This window comes from Choloepus didactylus, chromosome 27 (genome assembly GCF_015220235.1).
Source record: "Choloepus didactylus isolate mChoDid1 chromosome 27, mChoDid1.pri, whole genome shotgun sequence".
In the NCBI taxonomy this organism is placed as follows: domain Eukaryota; kingdom Metazoa; phylum Chordata; class Mammalia; order Pilosa; family Megalonychidae; genus Choloepus; species Choloepus didactylus.
The window spans coordinates 13,995,788-14,012,413 of NC_051333.1; the positions used below are offsets into that span (position 1 = coordinate 13,995,788).

At 57.4% G+C, this 16,626-nt stretch overlaps 3 protein-coding genes across 5 annotated transcripts; 2 read left to right on the forward strand and 1 right to left on the reverse strand.

The window, feature by feature from the left end:
- Nucleotides 1–2,068: 2,068 nt before the first annotated feature.
- On the reverse strand, nucleotides 2,069–4,062 carry ERICH4 (glutamate rich 4). The gene is made up of 2 exons (XM_037820047.1): nucleotides 3,679–4,062; nucleotides 2,069–3,128 (listed from the first exon to the last, which is right to left on the reverse strand). Exons 1-2 carry the CDS (start codon nucleotides 3,850–3,852, stop codon nucleotides 2,907–2,909), a joined length of 396 nt encoding a protein of 131 aa, XP_037675975.1. The 5' UTR covers nucleotides 3,853–4,062; the 3' UTR covers nucleotides 2,069–2,906.
- Nucleotides 4,063–7,039: 2,977 nt separating this feature from the next.
- On the forward strand, nucleotides 7,040–11,863 carry DMAC2 (distal membrane arm assembly complex 2). 3 transcript variants are annotated; one of them, XM_037818793.1, is made up of 7 exons: nucleotides 7,425–7,536; nucleotides 7,895–8,091; nucleotides 9,199–9,279; nucleotides 10,011–10,147; nucleotides 10,252–10,414; nucleotides 10,872–11,090; nucleotides 11,293–11,863. In XM_037818793.1, the coding sequence occupies exons 1-6, from the start codon at nucleotides 7,507–7,509 to the stop codon at nucleotides 11,047–11,049; spliced, it is 786 nt and encodes a 261-aa protein (XP_037674721.1). In that variant the 5' UTR covers nucleotides 7,425–7,506; the 3' UTR covers nucleotides 11,050–11,090; nucleotides 11,293–11,863. The 3 variants fall into 3 exon arrangements, with proteins under 3 accessions (XP_037674722.1, XP_037674721.1, XP_037674719.1); XM_037818794.1 differs by lacking the exon at nucleotides 7,425–7,536 and adding an exon at nucleotides 7,040–7,084 and having other exon boundaries at nucleotides 10,872–11,863; XM_037818791.1 differs by having other exon boundaries at nucleotides 7,427–7,536; nucleotides 10,872–11,863.
- Nucleotides 11,864–14,549: 2,686 nt separating this feature from the next.
- On the forward strand, nucleotides 14,550–16,570 carry B3GNT8 (UDP-GlcNAc:betaGal beta-1,3-N-acetylglucosaminyltransferase 8). The gene is made up of 2 exons (XM_037818790.1): nucleotides 14,550–14,750; nucleotides 15,163–16,570. Exon 2 carries the CDS (start codon nucleotides 15,194–15,196, stop codon nucleotides 16,385–16,387), a length of 1,194 nt encoding a protein of 397 aa, XP_037674718.1. The 5' UTR covers nucleotides 14,550–14,750; nucleotides 15,163–15,193; the 3' UTR covers nucleotides 16,388–16,570.
- Nucleotides 16,571–16,626: the final 56 nt, after the last annotated feature.

Genomic DNA, 16,626 nt, shown 5'->3' on the forward strand with positions numbered 1-16,626 from the left:
ATGTCAAACTTTGAATGAAGTTTAAGACACCAGCCTGACCTGCTCTCCCACCATGTAAAGTAGCATGTATGGCCTTTTGTCCTATAAGGTGATGGACGTTCACAGATGCCCCGGACTAGGACGGGGCCATCTTCAGGGGCCACCACGCAGCCCAAGACACTTGCTCCCCAGAACGTGGAGTCTCCCCGGATGTAGCTCCCGGGTGGGAACGGCAAGTCCCGATGTTCTCTAGAAGACCCCGACTCCTCAAAGGACCCCAAGCGCTGCCCCGTCCCTGGGGCGTCCAGTTCCTCCGCCGCCGCGGGGATGCAGCAGCCGGGTGGGCGTCCCCTGGCGGACGGGGGGCTCCCCCCACAGCTGTGCGCCCCGCAGAAACACCTGCGCCCCACATATGTGATATACAAAGTTTCTGAAACAGGTGAAAATTTCCATAGTATATTTTATTGAACTCAATGTGTCCAAAATATTATAATCGAACATGAAATCAACAAAAACAATTTTAATGAGATATCTCACATTCTTTTTCCCATACTAAGTGCTTGAATTCGGTGTGTGTGTCTCATTTCAACACGTCGCCATCGGGCGGCCACACTTCAGGGGCTCAGCGGCCACGTGCAGTGAGCGCCCACCGCCTCAGACCCCGCGGCTCTAGGGGACGCCGGAGGGGCAAGGAAAGGAGAGGCTGGGGGGGGTGCTGAGGGGCAGAGGAGGGGGAGCTGAGGGGACTCTCAGATTGAGGGGCGCCCGGCAAGGGGCACCAGAGAAGGAGTGAGTCGGTGCCGAGGGCGGGGCTGGCCGTCAGGCTCGGTGACTTGGGGAGGGCAGGGGAGGGCGGAGAGGCGCGTGGCCCCAAACAGGGTTTGAGCCCCATCTCCACAGGCTGCTCCTGGGGAAGCCTCACTCTTAAGCCCCACTTAACTCAACCCTCCCTAGGGCCCAATGCACTGAGGCTGATTATCAAACCCAGGCCAGGCAGAGGGGGTGGCGGGGAAGGGGCAGGGTCGGGGAGAAGGGGGTACCTGCTGGTAAGAGCTACTACCACTCCTGTCTTTTTGGCTTGTCTCCTTGGGGTTTCCCGGTATCCCCAGTGTTTGACCAGCCCTAGCTCAGAGCGAACACTCAGCAGACATTTGTGGAATAAACGAGAAATGTAGCCCTGGGCAGAGGCCCCGGGTCAGTTCCAGCCTCCCAGGCCACCTTCCCTCCTGCCTCCCTGTCAGGCCTGGGCCAAGAGCTTCCAACAGGTTCTCTCTGGATCTTCACTCTGCCGTCATCATCCCTATTTACCGGTGGAGAAGCCAGTGGTGGCCATTTGGCTAAATCATGGAGCCACAGAGACCAGGTCATCCAGTTCCCTGACTTCTGACCCCCCAGAGACTCAGGTGCCCAGCCCCTGATCTCTGACCTGTGGGCACCAAAGTGCCAGCCCACTGACCTCTGACCTCTGGGCACCTGCCTGCCCAGCCCTCTATCCTCTGATCTGGGGGGACCTAGGCCCCCAGACTCTGGCCATGAACCTAAATAACCCCAAACATCTGACACAGCCTAGCCAGAGGTATTTAATATTTTCTCAGGCTAAGGTGGTGGTAGATTTGAGGGACCAGGCACCCCCCCACACACACACACACGCACACACATATGCAGCTCTGGAATGGTAAGCACCCTCCCCTCAGCACCTGCCTTGGTCTCTTTCTCCCCAGGAGACACAGAACCTCGGCACTTGTGAAGCACCACCCAGAAATCGTGCTCGAAGTGGCTCCCAAGAGATCCCCAGACTCCCGCAGCCTCCGTCCAGAGCGCCGAGCCAGGGAGGACGAGCCGTTCTCGTGCACACCCTCTAGGGCATCCTTCCCCCTTCCTGGGTGCTGGGGTCTGACCTCAGCACCCCCCACGGAGCTCCCAGCAGCTGCACACCTGGATCAGCTGTCAGAGGAGGACGGGCTGGGGAAGGAGCCTCGGCCCCCACCCCACGCTGCACCCACCACTCCCAGGCCAGGGGTTCCAACGGACAAAAGGAGGAAGCTTGTTTTTCTTTTCTTTTTGTAATTTATAGTTTTTTTAATCAAGGTAAAATTCATATAACATAAAAGTAATCATTTTAAAGTGGCATTATACACATTTAGTTTATTCCAAGTATTGTGCAACCGACACCCCTATCTGGTGCCAAAACATTTTTATCACCTGCAAAGGAGACCCTGTACTCCCCGTTCTCCCCTCCCCGCAGGCCCTGTCAGCAGCAATCTGCTTTCCGTCTTTAGGAGTCTCTCTACTTGGATATTGCATACAAATGGAATCAGTCTACACGTGTCCTTCTGTTTCTGGCCTATTTCCCCTAGCATAGCATTTTTGAGGTTTGCCCATGTTGGGGCAGGTAGCAGGACTTCATTCCTTTTTACAGCTGAATAATATTCCATTCAGTGGATAGATGATATTTTGTTGATGGACACTGGGGCTGTGTTGAGGGTTGAAATGTATCCCCAAAAGGCTATGCTGAAGTCCTGACCCCCGGTAACTCTGAATGCGACCTTATGTGGAAATGGGGTCTTTACAGATGTAATCAAGTTAAAATGCGGTCATATGGGATTCGGGTGGGCCCTAAATCCAACGACTGGTGTTCTTATAAGAGAAAGGAGACGGCGATTTGGACACGGAGACGCCAGGGAGAGGCCGAGATGACAGCGGAGGTGGAGACTGAAGGCAGGCAGCTACAAGCCAAGGGACATCCAGGGTGCCAGGGAAACACACGTGTCATCGGCAACCTTGCCCGTGGCTCCCGGGCCATCCCGGACACCTTCAGAGAAAGCCCCTTATCCAGGAACACACGTGGATTCCAAATCTGATGCGACATGTGACCTGCAAATCTCTCCTCTTCTTTGCATAAATTTGCATCTCATTCTTGCAGGGCCTCAGATGGTCATCTCAAAGTCGGGGAGCCGTGGGAGTGGGGCTGGGCAGGAGGCCCGCAGGTCTCCTCCCTCCCGCCTCCCCCGGGGCTCTCCGCCCTCCTCTTCCTCGCTGCTCTCCTCCTCCTCCAGGAGGGCGGCCAGCTCCTCCCGCAGCGCCCCCATCTCCAGCCCCAGGCCGCACAGCTGGCCCAGCAGCTGGACATCCAGGCGTCGGAGATTCCCCTGCAGGGCAAAGCGGGGTCAGGAGATCCCCGGCACAGGGAGCCGCCCCAGGCTGGATCTCACCATGTCTCTGGACCTCGGACCTGGATCTGCCCGCCTGCTTCCCATGGTGTCCATCTGTCTTTGCTCCTCCGTGTCATTGTCCCCTGCGGTCCCCACCTCTGTCTCTGAGTCTCTCTGTTTCTCTTACAACTCCCCCTCTCATTATCTGTCTCTGGCTCACTGACTCCATATGCCTGGCTCTGTGTCTATTTCTGGGTCCCCATTTCTCTGTCCCTACCTTTGGCTGTCCCCACCTTTCTCTTTCAGGTTCAGTCTTTCCAAGTCCCTGTTCCTGCTCGGAATCTCTGCTGCCCGCCCCGTCCCTCCTCCTCGGTCCCTCTGTCTGAGTCTCTCTCTCCCTATCCCTCACTCTTCGGGTCTTTCTCTGTCTCTGTCCATCTTTCTTTCTTTCCATCCCTGTCTCTCACCTTCTGACTTTCCCTCTCTTTCACTGCCCCTCTCTATTCTCCTCTCTCTCCATCTCTCATCCTCCAAACCCCTCACTCACCAGCTCCCCCCAGATCCACAGCAGACACTCCCCGGCACCTCTGGTGTCTGTCCCTGGGGACGCCAGGGCCTGGCCAGGCCTCCCGGTGGGGGGGACTCCCCGCAGGGCCCGGGGGGGTGGGCCCAGCCTCGGGGGCAGCAGGCCGGCCTGCCCCAGCTGCCTCCAGGCCTCCATGGTCTCCGGGCCGTGGCTGCCGGGCGCAGGAAGTGGCACGGCCCAGGCTGACCCGGGCCCCTGGGGAGCCGGCGGTGGCAGAGTAAAGGGCAGCTGGGTGGGGCCGAGGGGGCTGGCAGGGGCATCCCAAAGTCCATTCTCCGGGCAGAAACAGGTAGCCTCGTGTCCTCTTTTCCTTCTGAAGCTCAGCCTCGAATCTGCTCACGAGGGTCCAACCACGGCCCCCTGCACCGAGGTCAAACTTCACCCCCTCCCCGCCTCTTCCCAGCCCCCGCCCATCCTGACCCATCACGGGGACTCGGCGTCTGTGGGTGCCCGGCTTCACCCCGCGGGCTCTCTCCTGGGCCCTCCCACCTCCCCTGCCACCTTCGTCTCCGCCTGCCAGGGCTGCTGTGACAAGGGACCAGACAGGGGGGCTCCAGCAACAGGAATTTATTGTCTCACAGTTTGGGAGTCCAGACGTCCAGAATGAAGGCGTCGGCAGGACTGTGCGTTCTCTGAGGCCCGTGGCGACCTGGGGGTGGCTTGCTGGCAATCCTCTGCCTCCGTCATGTGGCCGCCTCTCTCCCCGTCTGTCCCGTCTTTCTGTCCAAACTGCCTTGCTTGTAAAGGCCCCGGCTGGACTGGGTTAAGGCCCACTCGATTCAATCTGACCTCACCTTAATAGGATCTTCAAAGATCCTGTTTACAAAATGAGGTCACATCCACTGGAACGGGGGTGAGGATTGAACAAGTCTTTGTGGGAGACAGGATTCAATCCTTAACAACCTCGATTTATCCATGGCTCAGTCCTCACCCATCTTCTCCGCTCCAGCCATCGCAGAGCTCCCGGTGTTCCTGAGAAGCCAGGGATGGCACCAGGAGAATGGGCCTGCAGCCTGAGGGCCTGGGTGTCAGGGCCCAGCAGCCTCCTCTGTTGACCCCAGCCTGTCCTACGGACACAGGCACTGCTGCGGAAAAAGCTGGGGAGCCCTGGGAGCCTCCCTCTGCTAGAGTCCCTCTTTCAGGACCAGAATTTTGAAATTCCTTCTATATGTCAGTGGCTCCAAGGCTCTCACTCCAGAGTGAGCTCCCTCCAGAGCTCTAGACCCCGACTCAGTATTTCTACCTGTGTATCTGGGAGGCCTCCGTCCATCTTAGTGTCCTAGGGTTGCTGTAACAAAGTGCATCACTCCAACTTCAACTCCTGTCATCCCACCTCCTTTTTCTGCTTTCGACTTTCTTACCTCCCTCTTATAAAGATGCTTGTGATTTCACTGGGCATGTCTGAGTAATCTGTGATAATCCCCCATCTCAACATCCTTAATTTAATCATGTTGGCAAAAATCCTTTTGCCAAATAAGGTAACATATTTGCAGGTTCTGTGGGCTTAGGATGTGGAAATCTTGGAAGGTCATTATTCAACTATCACCCCCTCCCCCGACACCTGCTGCTTCCCATTTCCCCATCTCCATCGGTGGGACCACTAGCCTTTTAGTTTCATGAGCTGTTGACCCAACCTTCAAAACAGAGCCAGATGCCAAGCACTACTTACCAGCTCCACTGCCCCAGCCCTGGCCCTGTGCTCCTTCGCGTTCACTTGGACTCCTGCAAGAGCTCCTCACTGCCATCTACCGCCACCCCCTAGGTCCGCCCTGTGCTCTATCTCCACCTGGCAGCAAGTGATCTTTACAAACATCCTGACCCTCTGCTGCTTTCCATTGTGAGTGGAATAAAACCCTACAAGGTCTTACACGGTCAGTCCCGTCCACCTGTTCGACCTAGTCCAACTCCCTCCCTCTGCACCTGCCGTCCCTGTCTCCTTTCTGTTATTTGACCATCCACAGCTGCTTCCCACCTCAGGTCCTTTGCACTTGATGTTGCCTCTGCCCGGACCCCTCTTCCCCCAGGTCTTTGAATGGCTGTTTCCTTCTTATCAAACACATCCACTTAAATAGCTCCTCTTCAGACAGGCCCTTCCCAGAGGCTGCAGGCCCTGGTCACTCCTTATTATATTGCCTGTCTTTATTTGCTTCTTACCAAACACTATACAAAACGATCAGGTTAATTTTTTGTTTCTCATCTATCCGGAACGGTGCCTGCACATGGTAGCTGCTCCCTAAATATTTGTGGAGAGAATGAATAACTCTACCCACAAGAACTCACACCGACCCTTCAAGCTGAGATCTAGCCTTGAACTCCAAAAGGAAGTCTAACACTTCACAGTAGTCTTGAGACTTCATCTCAGCCTCTTACCCTCAAGTTTAACCTCGCCCCTCACTCAACTTTTCCCTTCCCGGACCCTGAATGAAGAAATGACAACGGTCAGTTTTCCAACCACATCCTTTCCTATTTCAAGGAGGGAGAGGGTGAGAGCTAGAGGAATAAGAGAGCTCAGGGGGGCTGTGGCTGCAGAGGGAGGGAATGAGCTTCAGTACAGGAAGGTGTGCCCACATCTCCCAGAGAGAGAGAGGCTGCAGCTCCGTTTTCAGGATTGTGGAGGTGGTGCTCGGTGGAAGCAACCAGGCAGGCTTTTTTCTTTTTCTTTCACCACCACAATCTATTTCTGAACATTTTCCTTACATCAGAATAAGAATAAAAAATAAAAGTAAAAAAGAACACCCAAATCATCCCCCCATCTCACCCTATTTTTCATTTAGTTTTTGTCCCCATTTTTCAACTCATCCATCCATACACTAGATAAAGGGAGTGTGATCCACAAGGTTTTCACAATCACACTGTCACCCCTGGTAAGCTACATTGTTATACCATCGTCTTCAAGAGTCCAGGCTACTGGGTTGGCTTTTGGTAGTTTCAGGTATTTACTTCTAGCTATTCCAATACATTAAAACCTAAGAGGCGTTGTCTATATAGTGCATAAGAATGTCCACCAGAGTGACCTCTCGACTCCATTTGAAATCTCTCAGCCAGTGAAGCTTTATTCCGTTTAATTTCACATCCCCCTTTTGGTCAAGAAGATGTTCTCAATCTCACGATGCCAAGTCCAGATTCATCCCCAGGAGTCACACTCTGCGTTGCCAGGGAGATTTACACCCCTGCGAGTCGGGTCCCACATAGGGAAGAAGGCAGTGAGTTGGCTCAGAGAGAGGCAGGCAGGCTTTTAAGAAGCGAGAAAGCGGAGGGGCGGGGCCATCGGAGAGAAGCCTAGGTCCGAACCAGGAGGGCGGGATAAGAAAGTAAGACCAGCCCCTTCCGGTTACGTAACCCCAACAAGATGGCGGCGCCCAGGGCGGTAGGTGACCGGAGCGCCCAGCGCCGCCGACATAGAAGCCCGCTCGGCGACTTCCGCTTTCAAGGCCCGTCAGCGCGCAGGGGAACAAGGAGCCGAGGGCAGCGGGAGCCGTCCCGCTAAGCCTCGCACTGGGAGCGCAGGCCTGCGGCGACGGAGAGGGTGGGGAAGGGGCGGGCCGGCTCGCAGGTGGCGGCGGAGCTCTCGGGGTTGAGCGGGCGGAGGAAGTGGCGCGCCAGGCCAGAGGAGAGGAAAGGACTGCGCGCGCGCCTGGGGAGCCAATGGGCAGGCGAGGGTGGGACCTGGAGGCGGAGAGGGTTTAGAAGGGATCGGCCGAAAATCTAGGATTTGATTTCTAGGAGACTAAATGATAGATCAGGGAGAATTCATGGGAGAATTGGGAATTTTGATGGGGCACCAAAGGGATGGTGGAGGAGCGGAGGGGAGGAACTAAGGTGGATTTGAGAGGTCCAAGGAAAGGCCCTGGGGAAAATTAAGGGGAGAGTTTGGAGAAAATTAAGAGGTCAGATAATAGAGGCTTTGAGGGGAAATGAAGCGTGTGCGGAAAATTAGAGGGAGAATTTGGAAAAATAAAATTTAGCTAAATCAAGGAAAGAATATTGGGCTGATTAAGGGAAAGAACTTGAGAAGGTGGGGAAATTTTTGCAGCCCCAAAAGCAGAATTTGGAAGTTCTGGAAGGAGAATTTGAAGAGTCAGGGAGCCTCGAGGGGTTCATGGAGCAAGGATAAGGGGACCCAGCTCTCTTCCAGGAGGCTCCAGGCTCAGCCCCTCCTCTTCTCTCCCCTCCCCAGGCCCTCTGCCTGGTGGCCCCAGTATGGAACCAGAGTACCAGGGGCATCCGTGGCCTGAGTGGGCTGGCATCCCCAGAGAGCAGTGAGAGGAAGGGGAGGACGTTGCTCCAGTTCCTGGCTGACTACTTCCATGACGTGGAGGCTCTGAGGGAGTACTTGCTGCACAAGCAGGTGTTGAAGGTGCATCAGCACAATCGGTGAGAACTCCTGGCCTGAAAGACCCAGCTCTTGGGCTGCGCTAGTCAGAGGCCACAACCTGTCCTGGCCTCAGGGAGCCCGGGGGCTGCCCACACCAGCCTCGAGGACTCTCACCCTGCGTCTCTAGCCCACAATCTTCCCAAAGACTCCAGGTCATGTAGGCAGCAGGCTGCCCCCCAGTCCACCTGGAGGTCTAACTGGCATCTCAAACCTAACATGGCTAACTCCAAACCCTTGATTTCCCCCTAGAATCTGCTCACCTCCAAGCCTTCCCTATCTTAAGAAATGGCACCACAGCTCACTAGTTGAGGCCAAATTCTAAGGCATCGTTCCTGATCCCTTTCTTTGCTTCTCTGCCCACTCCCAACCCCCTTCCCCACCAGTCCACCAATATCCCACATTTTTCCACTTCTCACCACCCTCACTGTAGCCTGGGCCAAATCTTTCATTCCATGGCTGGAGTACTGCAATAAACTAACTGACCTCCTTTTACTCCCTATAAACTATTATAATCTACAAAGCAACCAAAGGACTCTTAAGAAAATAAAGAACATTACCACTCTGCCTAAAGTCCTACTGAACTCCAAGGCCCAAGACCTTTGCGACTTCCTGTGAGATTCCTCCTTTCCCTGCCAGCAGGGAGTCCTTGTTGCTAGCGGAACATGCCAGGCCAAGCCTGTGCCCCAGCTGCTCCCTTTGCCCGGCAGGCTCTCGCCCTGACCTCTGCGTTCCTTCTCACCATTCAGATCTTTGCTCAGATGCACCTCCGGGGAGCATATCTTAACACCCAATGGGAATTAGCCTCCCCCATCCCTCATGCCCACCAAGCCACTCCCACTCATTCCGTTTTATCTTCACCACGGAATTGACACTGTCTGCAATTGGCTGTTATTTCCTGGTTTGTTATCCATCGCCCCTCTGAGAAATACCAGTTCCACAGTGTCATCTGTCTCAGTCACTGCTGTGCTCCCAGTGCCCAGTGTTAACAGACAATAAATATTTCTAGCTTAACTCAGCCTATCCTGCTGAACTCTGACCCTCTCAGTATCCTTGGGTGTGGTGAGGGGTGTGGTGTTCCTTACCCTCAGCCATTATTTTCTTGGCAGATCCTTCACCAATGTGGAGAAGCGATATGGCCCATACGTTGCAGGTGCCTTTTTCATCCTGAAGCAGGGAGGCGCGGTCAAGTATGACAGCAGAGGTGGGGGCGGGTGGGGAGGCGGGTAAGTGTCCCTCTGAGACCCGGGCTCTGCAGTCAGGCCTCTGAATGCCTGGTGTCTGCCACGTACTGTGTGGCCGGACGTGTGCGTTCCTGAGCCCCAGTTTTGTCAACATAAGTGGGATGGTAATCAAATCTGCCCTACAAGGTTTGTGGTGAATATTAAATGAGATTTTGCATTCTAAGCACTTGTAACAAGGCTTGGCAGAGTGTGTGTGCCCAATAAATGTTCGTTTTTCTCTTTCCTCATCCTCTCTTCCTTCCTCCTCTTTCTTCTTCCTTCTTTTAGTTCCGTTTGTTTTTGAAAAGCAAACAGTTCATGTATTTTTCATTGATCCCCGATCTTTGTTCCAATAAAAATTTTCATCAGGCTTCACCATGTCTTCAGTAACTCCTTCGGAAATGGTCTAAAAACATCTCTGAATTTTTACCTGTCTGTGGGGGTTCTTACACTGTAGTGCTTTCCTCTCATATTTGATCAATAATCTCTCTGACCCTCAGGCTCTGTCTGGGTATGTCATACTTGTGAAACATTCCAACTTTACGGGGTTGTCACAGGGATCCAGCAAGCCCTTAGCACAGGGCCTGATCTATAGCAAGTGCCCCCAAATGCCACACGATTTTATTATGTGGGGGCGGGGAGACTTCTTGGGGGTTGGCCTGGGGAGCTGTGCGGCCCTAACTCTCTGCCTTCTCTAGGTTTCAGGGCAAGGAGTGGATCAGGCCCGACGGGCGTGGCCGTTTCTCTCTTGAGTTCCTGAAGCTCCAGGCAGTGCCAGTGGAAGCCATGGATGCCAGCGGCTGTGCCATCAACTACACTGGCCTGGACAACCTGTGTGAGCAGGGGCTGCGGGAGGGCCTGGGCACGGCCTCTGTGTGCCCCATCAGTGGTGGGCTCCAGAAGGGCCCTGGGTGCCACCCCACCCCTCTCCCCCTGCAGTGCCCCTGAAGGAGCTCCAGTCCCTGTGGCTGCAGCGCTGCCCCCACGTGGATGACTGGTGTCTCAGCCGCCTCCACGCTCTGGCCGGCTCGCTGCAGGAGCTGTCGCTGGCTGGCTGTCCCCGCATCTCTGAACGGGGCCTCGCCTGCCTCCACCACCTCCAGTGAGAGCCCCGTCCTTCCAGCCTGCTCGGGCCGGGCCCCGGGCCTGGACATCTCCCACCCAACAGAAGCAGGGGAAGCAGTGGGGAGGGGGCATTGTTAGATGGCTCCCCACCCTGCCTCTGCCCCAAGCCCAGGGTGTTCCTGGTGGGTGGGCACCAACGAGCAGTTGCAGTGGATCTTCAGGAGACTTGAAAGGGCTCCTAGTTTTTTTCACTTAATGAAAAACCCATGATGTTTCCATTGTTGCAGAATCACAGGAGCCAGAGAGGTATACTTGTCATTAATACCATGGATTTCACGTACTTTGGGCAGTGCTGCCATTTTCTGGACAGTTAAAATGATATCTTTAAATTCTAGGCTCCCAGGGTTGAAGTGGGGACCAGTATGCTAGCACCCCCAAACACCCGCACCCAGTGTGGTCCTTCCACTGGCCCCCTGCTTCTTCCCTCCTTCCAGGAACCTCCGCAGGCTGGATATCTCAGACCTCCCTGCCGTGGCGAACCCAGGCCTCACTCGGATCTTGGTGGAGGAGATGCTGCCCAACTGTGAGGTTCTGGGGGCCAACTGGGCCCAGGGCCTGAAAGTGGGGCCCGAGGAGCAGCCCCGGGACACAGCCAGCCCCTTCCCTGCCTAGCCTCCAGCAACCTCCACAGTTCTACCCTCTGGGGCTTCCAGGTTTCCTGCTGGGTTCATTCATTGGGGGTGGGATGGGAGGTGGGATTGGCAGGGGCAAGAGGCTGAGGTGTTTACTCTCTGCCTCTGGGGGCCATGACTGACTGCAGCCTTGGCTGAGGGTCACAGCCGCTAGCAGGCAGCCGTCTCCGTACACCTCTCCTTCCAGTTCCAGTCAACTCCCCTTCCCTCTTTGGGCTTGCAGGAGATGAAGCTCCCGGCTGTATGTAGCCCTCCCTGCTGTGCTCTTCCTGGTGGTTTCCCCACACCTGCCTGCACCTTCTCCTTGCCCTCATTCCAGTGTGCTGCTGTTTCCTGCAGGGACCCCAGCTGATACCGGGGTGCTGCTGGCATCTTGCCGGGCGGAGCTTCCCTGGGCGGGGCTGTCCGGCTTACTGCAGGATGGGCTGCGTGCCTGGCCTGCACTCACCAAATGCCAGTGGCAGCCCCAGCCCCGGAGTGTGCTGGTGATTTATTGACTCTCAGCTCCAAGTTCAACTTTCCTGCCTGCTCTGTGAAAGTGGATCTAGGCCCTTGATATATTTTTCCTTTGCCAACTGGCATGTTGTTAAGTTCTGTCAGTAGAAGGCGCTCGAGAGACATGACAGGAAGGATTTACTTCGGTGCTGATTCCGGTGCAGCAGGAGCTGCTTCACCTCCCCAGTGCCCGGGTGGTGCCTGCTGGACGGCAGCTTCCCTGGCGCCTCCCCCAGGAGGTTTCCTAGAGCAGAGCCGGCGCCGAGGTGCCTCGTATTAAACTTTCCCTGTTCACAGTATGTTGTGGTTTCTCTCTCCTGATTGGATCCAGCCTGATACAGGACTGGAACCTGGCACGTCCCAGGAGATAGACTCACAAAGATGGGAGTTGGGGATTGGCTTAGTCGTGCCTTTGGCCTTGCCAGTGGGAAATAAGGTGGTGCTGGAAATCCGAGCAGGTGCGCGTCACAGCTAACCAGGCCTGCCCTGGCGCCAACTGGAGTGGCTGCTGCGCCCGCTGTCCGGCAGTGAGGCCGTTCTTGGGCCGGGGGTGGGAGGGACTTGTCCAAGTGCTTACAAACGGAAACTGATGAGCATGGGTCCATTACCTCTCGGCTCAGGTCGTGGTCTGAGAACCAGAGAATTTCCATGACGGCCCAAAAGAAGTGATTTTTCTGTAGCCACAGGGCTGATTTTATTGAAAACCCAACCCAAAATTTAATTTTGCAGATTGCTGAATTAGAATTTTATTCACAATCTTGGCAAGTGTCTCTTGTGAAAGTTAGGGCCCTGGTTGGTAAAGAATGGGATCCTGAACTTTGGACTGGGGTCACCTGCTTGGACCCAGAGGGAACTGACAGTCTCGGAGCCGGAGTCGTGAGCCTCGGCCTGTGCTTCAGATCCCCTGATGGCCTCACCTGGGGCACACGGCAGGAAGGGGGTGGACGCACCTTCTCAAGACTCACCCCAGCCACTCCTGCTGCCACCAGACCCATAAATAAGTAGCATCTAAGCTCAGCAAGTTCCAGAGACAGGTATGCACTATGACCCAGGAAGAAATCATTTCTGTACCAAAGGAATTTGCAAATATATATGGTGAGAAACCTGGGGAGCGTGTGCAAGAGTGGATCTGAGGGTGCTGGACCAGTGAGGGTGGGATATAATAATAGATGGGGCCAAATCCATCGGTTTGTGCACTTTTACTGGAGACTGGACTTGGTGAGTTAGCCTGTGCAGCTGGGAGTGGCTCTAACGGCTCACGTGGTTGGTTGGCTGGGACTTGGGGTCAACAGTGGCCTATGGTTAGTGAGTCCAAATGCCCGAGCCACCCTGGCAGAGTGTGGAAGAGGAAGGGAAGCCCAAGGGTCAGGGAGACAGGAATACTGGGCTGGACTTACCCTATTGGACCTGCACTGCCACCCCCTAACTATGTCCCACAAGAAGGCATCTCTCCCTAGCCCGTCCCTTATGGTTCCAATCCCGTGTTATAGTTAAGCATTCTCTACATTACACTTTCCCTGTTCAAACTGCTTTGTGGCTTCTCTCTCCTGATTGGGCCCAGACTGATGCACACAGCAACCAAAGCTTCACCCTCAGAGATTTCCAGAACCCCCAGGAGGGACAGAGCTGCCCTTCAGGGTTGAGAACCTCAGACCCCCAGGGAGAAGCTACATCAGCCTGGAGACAGGCTGTGGCCCTAAGTGCACCTCCCAGCCCTGGGGTGAGGTGGGCTTGGGGACCCACTCCAGAGGTGCCCCAACCCCTGGTTGTCATTTCCCACTCTAGATTTCTACTCCATTAATAATCACCACTTCCTCCCCACTACTGCTCCAGCTGCTCCCACAAGCTCCATTATTCAAAGATGAGAGAAGGAACTTGGCACTGCACAGATAATAAACTGCAGGCAGATAGGGTTCCTGAGAACTCTATGTGGCCAGTCCCCTCCCCGACCAAGGGTGGGGTGCAGGGGTCTGCCCAGGCTTAGTTGGGGGCCTCTCGACCCATCCCAGGTCTGGGACGAGGAGGCCCCCCTTGCCGGTCTCCCCAGATGGCTAATGCAGCCCCAACAGCGGAGGCCTCTGGAAGGCAGGGATGTAAACACAGGCAGACACCATCCATGGTCCCAGGGGGGCCGGAAGTGAGTGTTCCTGGAGTCACGGTGCAGCTGTGGGAAGGGCCAGGGCCCCAGGGCAGGGCTGGCTACTGGGCGGGAAGTGGGGTGGGGCCAGCAGGGATTCCCGCTCCCACTCCCGGGCAGGCGGTGGCCCAGGCACTGACGGGGATGGAGGAGGTGCAGGGGTCGGCTGGGCGCTGGGGGCTCCTGGGCCCCTGCCCCGTCCCCCGCCATGGCCCTCCCACTGTTCGTCCCTCTTGCCCACTCCTCCTCCTCAGTCTCCCCTCTCTGATCCTCCCTGGGTCTGCTCTGCTCCTCTCCGCCCGCGTCCCATCTCTTACCACCTGCCTCTCTAGATTTCCCTCTATTCGACTCTTCCCCGGCAGGGGCTTCTCGGCCCCCCTTTATCCCTCTGTCGCAGTCTCAGTTTCCCTCCTCCTCACCTCTGTCTCCACCTTCCCCGTCCTCTCTCTCTTCTGGTAGCGCTCGCCTTTCTGCCCCCCGACCCTCTTCTCTCTCTCCTCCCTGCCTGCCCCTCAGGCCTCCCTGGCTATCTATCCGTCTCTCAGTCTCCCCCCACCCCCACCCCGACCCCGGGCTGCAAGGACAGGCATCCGGATCCCAGGCGGGGCCGAGCCCTTCCCACTCGGCACTTCCACCGCCGCCAGCCCCCGGCCTCCCCGTCTGGGCCTCTTTGGGACTCTGCCCCTTCCTGGGTCACTCTGACCCGACACAGGCCCGACCCAGGCCCAGCTCTCCGCCCCACCGCCCCCCACCCTCCGTCGCAGGGTTCCCCCCATTTGGCCACCCCTGCACCTTCCCCGACTGACTCCTAGAAAAAAAAAACACACAAAACCCCAACCAGCCTGGACTCGCCAGAGGCCCGTCTCCAGGTCTGCCCCCGCCCTCCCCGGCCCCGCCCGGCCCCTGGGGCCCTCCCGCCCTGCGCTCCCTCCCCTCCCCGCCCCTCCGGACTGGCTGGGCTGGGCGGGCAGACGGCGGCCCGGGCCGGGAGGGAGGCAGGCTGTGAGCAGAGGCCCTGGCGCCGGAGCCGGTGGGAGCCAGATCCAGAGGTAACACACAGGGCACGAGACCCCAGATCCACGTTCCTGGGGTCGGGATGGCTGGGGGAGGGAGGCAGCTTCCCACAAAGGTGGAGGGAGCTAACCCCAACGGGCAAGGAATCAGGTGATCCTGCCTCCCAGCGGATGGGATGGATGGGGCGGGGCAGGAATGGAGGGGAGTGGGGGGGGTGGTGTTCCCAGACCACCTGGGTTTCTAAGAAGGTGGAAGGAATTAGGCTCCTGACAGTCCACACAGCAGGTAGCTCGGATAAGATAAGAATGGGGGGTTCCTAGTTCTAGGAATCCAGGTGGGGGTGGAGGGCTTGTTGCGGGAGGGCTTGGTGGGGGCAGTGGGGCATGGAGAAGCCGCCCGCCTGTCTAAGGCCCACCCCACATCCTCGGGCCTCTGGCTCCCTTACAGTGCCCACAGCCGCTCCCGCCCGGGCCGGGTCATGCGCTGCCCCAAGTGCCTTCTCTGCCTGTCAGCGCTGCTCACGCTCCTGGGCCTCAAAGTGTACATCGACTGGACGTCGGAGCCCCGGCTCAGCAAGGCCTACCTGGGACCCCGGGGCACCCTGCCAGGCCCCACACCGGCCAGTCGTGAGCCCACCCTACCTGCCAACCTCTCGGCCCGCCTGGGCCAGACCGGCCCACCACCCTCAGCTTACTGGAATCAGCAGCAGTGGCGACTGGGAACCCTGCCCAGTGGGGAGAGCGCCAAGGCGGGCACCTGCTGGGCCTGGGGGACAGCGGCCGCCGCCGAGATCCCTGACTTTGCCTCCTACCCTGAGGACCTCCGCCGCTTCTTGCTGTCGGCAGCCTGCCGGAGCTTCCCAGCATGGCTGCCTGGAGGTGGTGCCAGCCAAGTGGCCGGGTGCTCAGACACCGATGTCCCCTACCTGCTGCTGGCAGTCAAGTCAGAACCAGGGCATTTTGCAGAACGACAGGCTGTAAGGGAGACGTGGGGCAGCCCGGCTCCCAGGGTCCGGCTGCTCTTTCTGCTGGGGTCCCCGGTGGGGAATGGGGGACCCGATCTGGGCTCCCTGGTGGCCTGGGAGAGCCGTCGCTACAACGACCTGCTGCTCTGGGACTTCCTCGATGTCCCCTTCAACCGGACACTCAAGGACCTGCTGCTGCTGGCCTGGCTGGGCCGCCACTGCCCCGGAGTGAGCTTCGTCCTGCAAGCTCAGGACGATGCCTTCGTGCACACCCCTGCCCTGCTGGGCCACCTGCAGACCCTGCCGCCCACCTGGGCCCACGGCCTCTACCTAGGTGAGGTCTTCACACAGGCCAAGCCCCTCCGGAAGCCCGGAGGCCTCTTCTACGTGCCTGGGTCCTTCTTTGAAGGCGGCTACCCTGCCTATGCCAGCGGGGGCGGCTACGTCATCGCTGGGCGCCTGGCGCCCTGGTTGCTGCAAGCCGCGGCCCGTGTGGCCCCCTTCCCCTTTGATGACGTCTACACTGGCCTTTGCTTCCGAGCCCTGGGCCTGGTGCCCCGCGCCCACCCTGGCTTCCTCACAGCCTGGCCGGCCGACCGCACCACTGACCCCTGCGCTCTGCGTGACCTGCTGCTGGTGCGTCCCCTCAGCCCCCAGGCCAACATCCGCATCTGGAAGCACCTGCAGGACCCCCAGCTCCACTGCTGAGCCCGTGGGCCTTGGGTGCCTGCCCCCTACTCAGCCTCCCCTGCACCCTGATGGGAGGGAGGAGGGCCTCAAACCCCAGCTGCATGAGCCCCTGTCCTCCTTGGCCAGGGGCCAGGGACTGGTGGGCAGAATGAGGTGGGCGGACTGTTCTCGTCTTTGTTTTTTTAAAAACATGTACTCCCACTCTGTAGGCTGGAGTTGTTTTTGCATCACTGAGCCCTGTATGGTTTAGGCAGCAG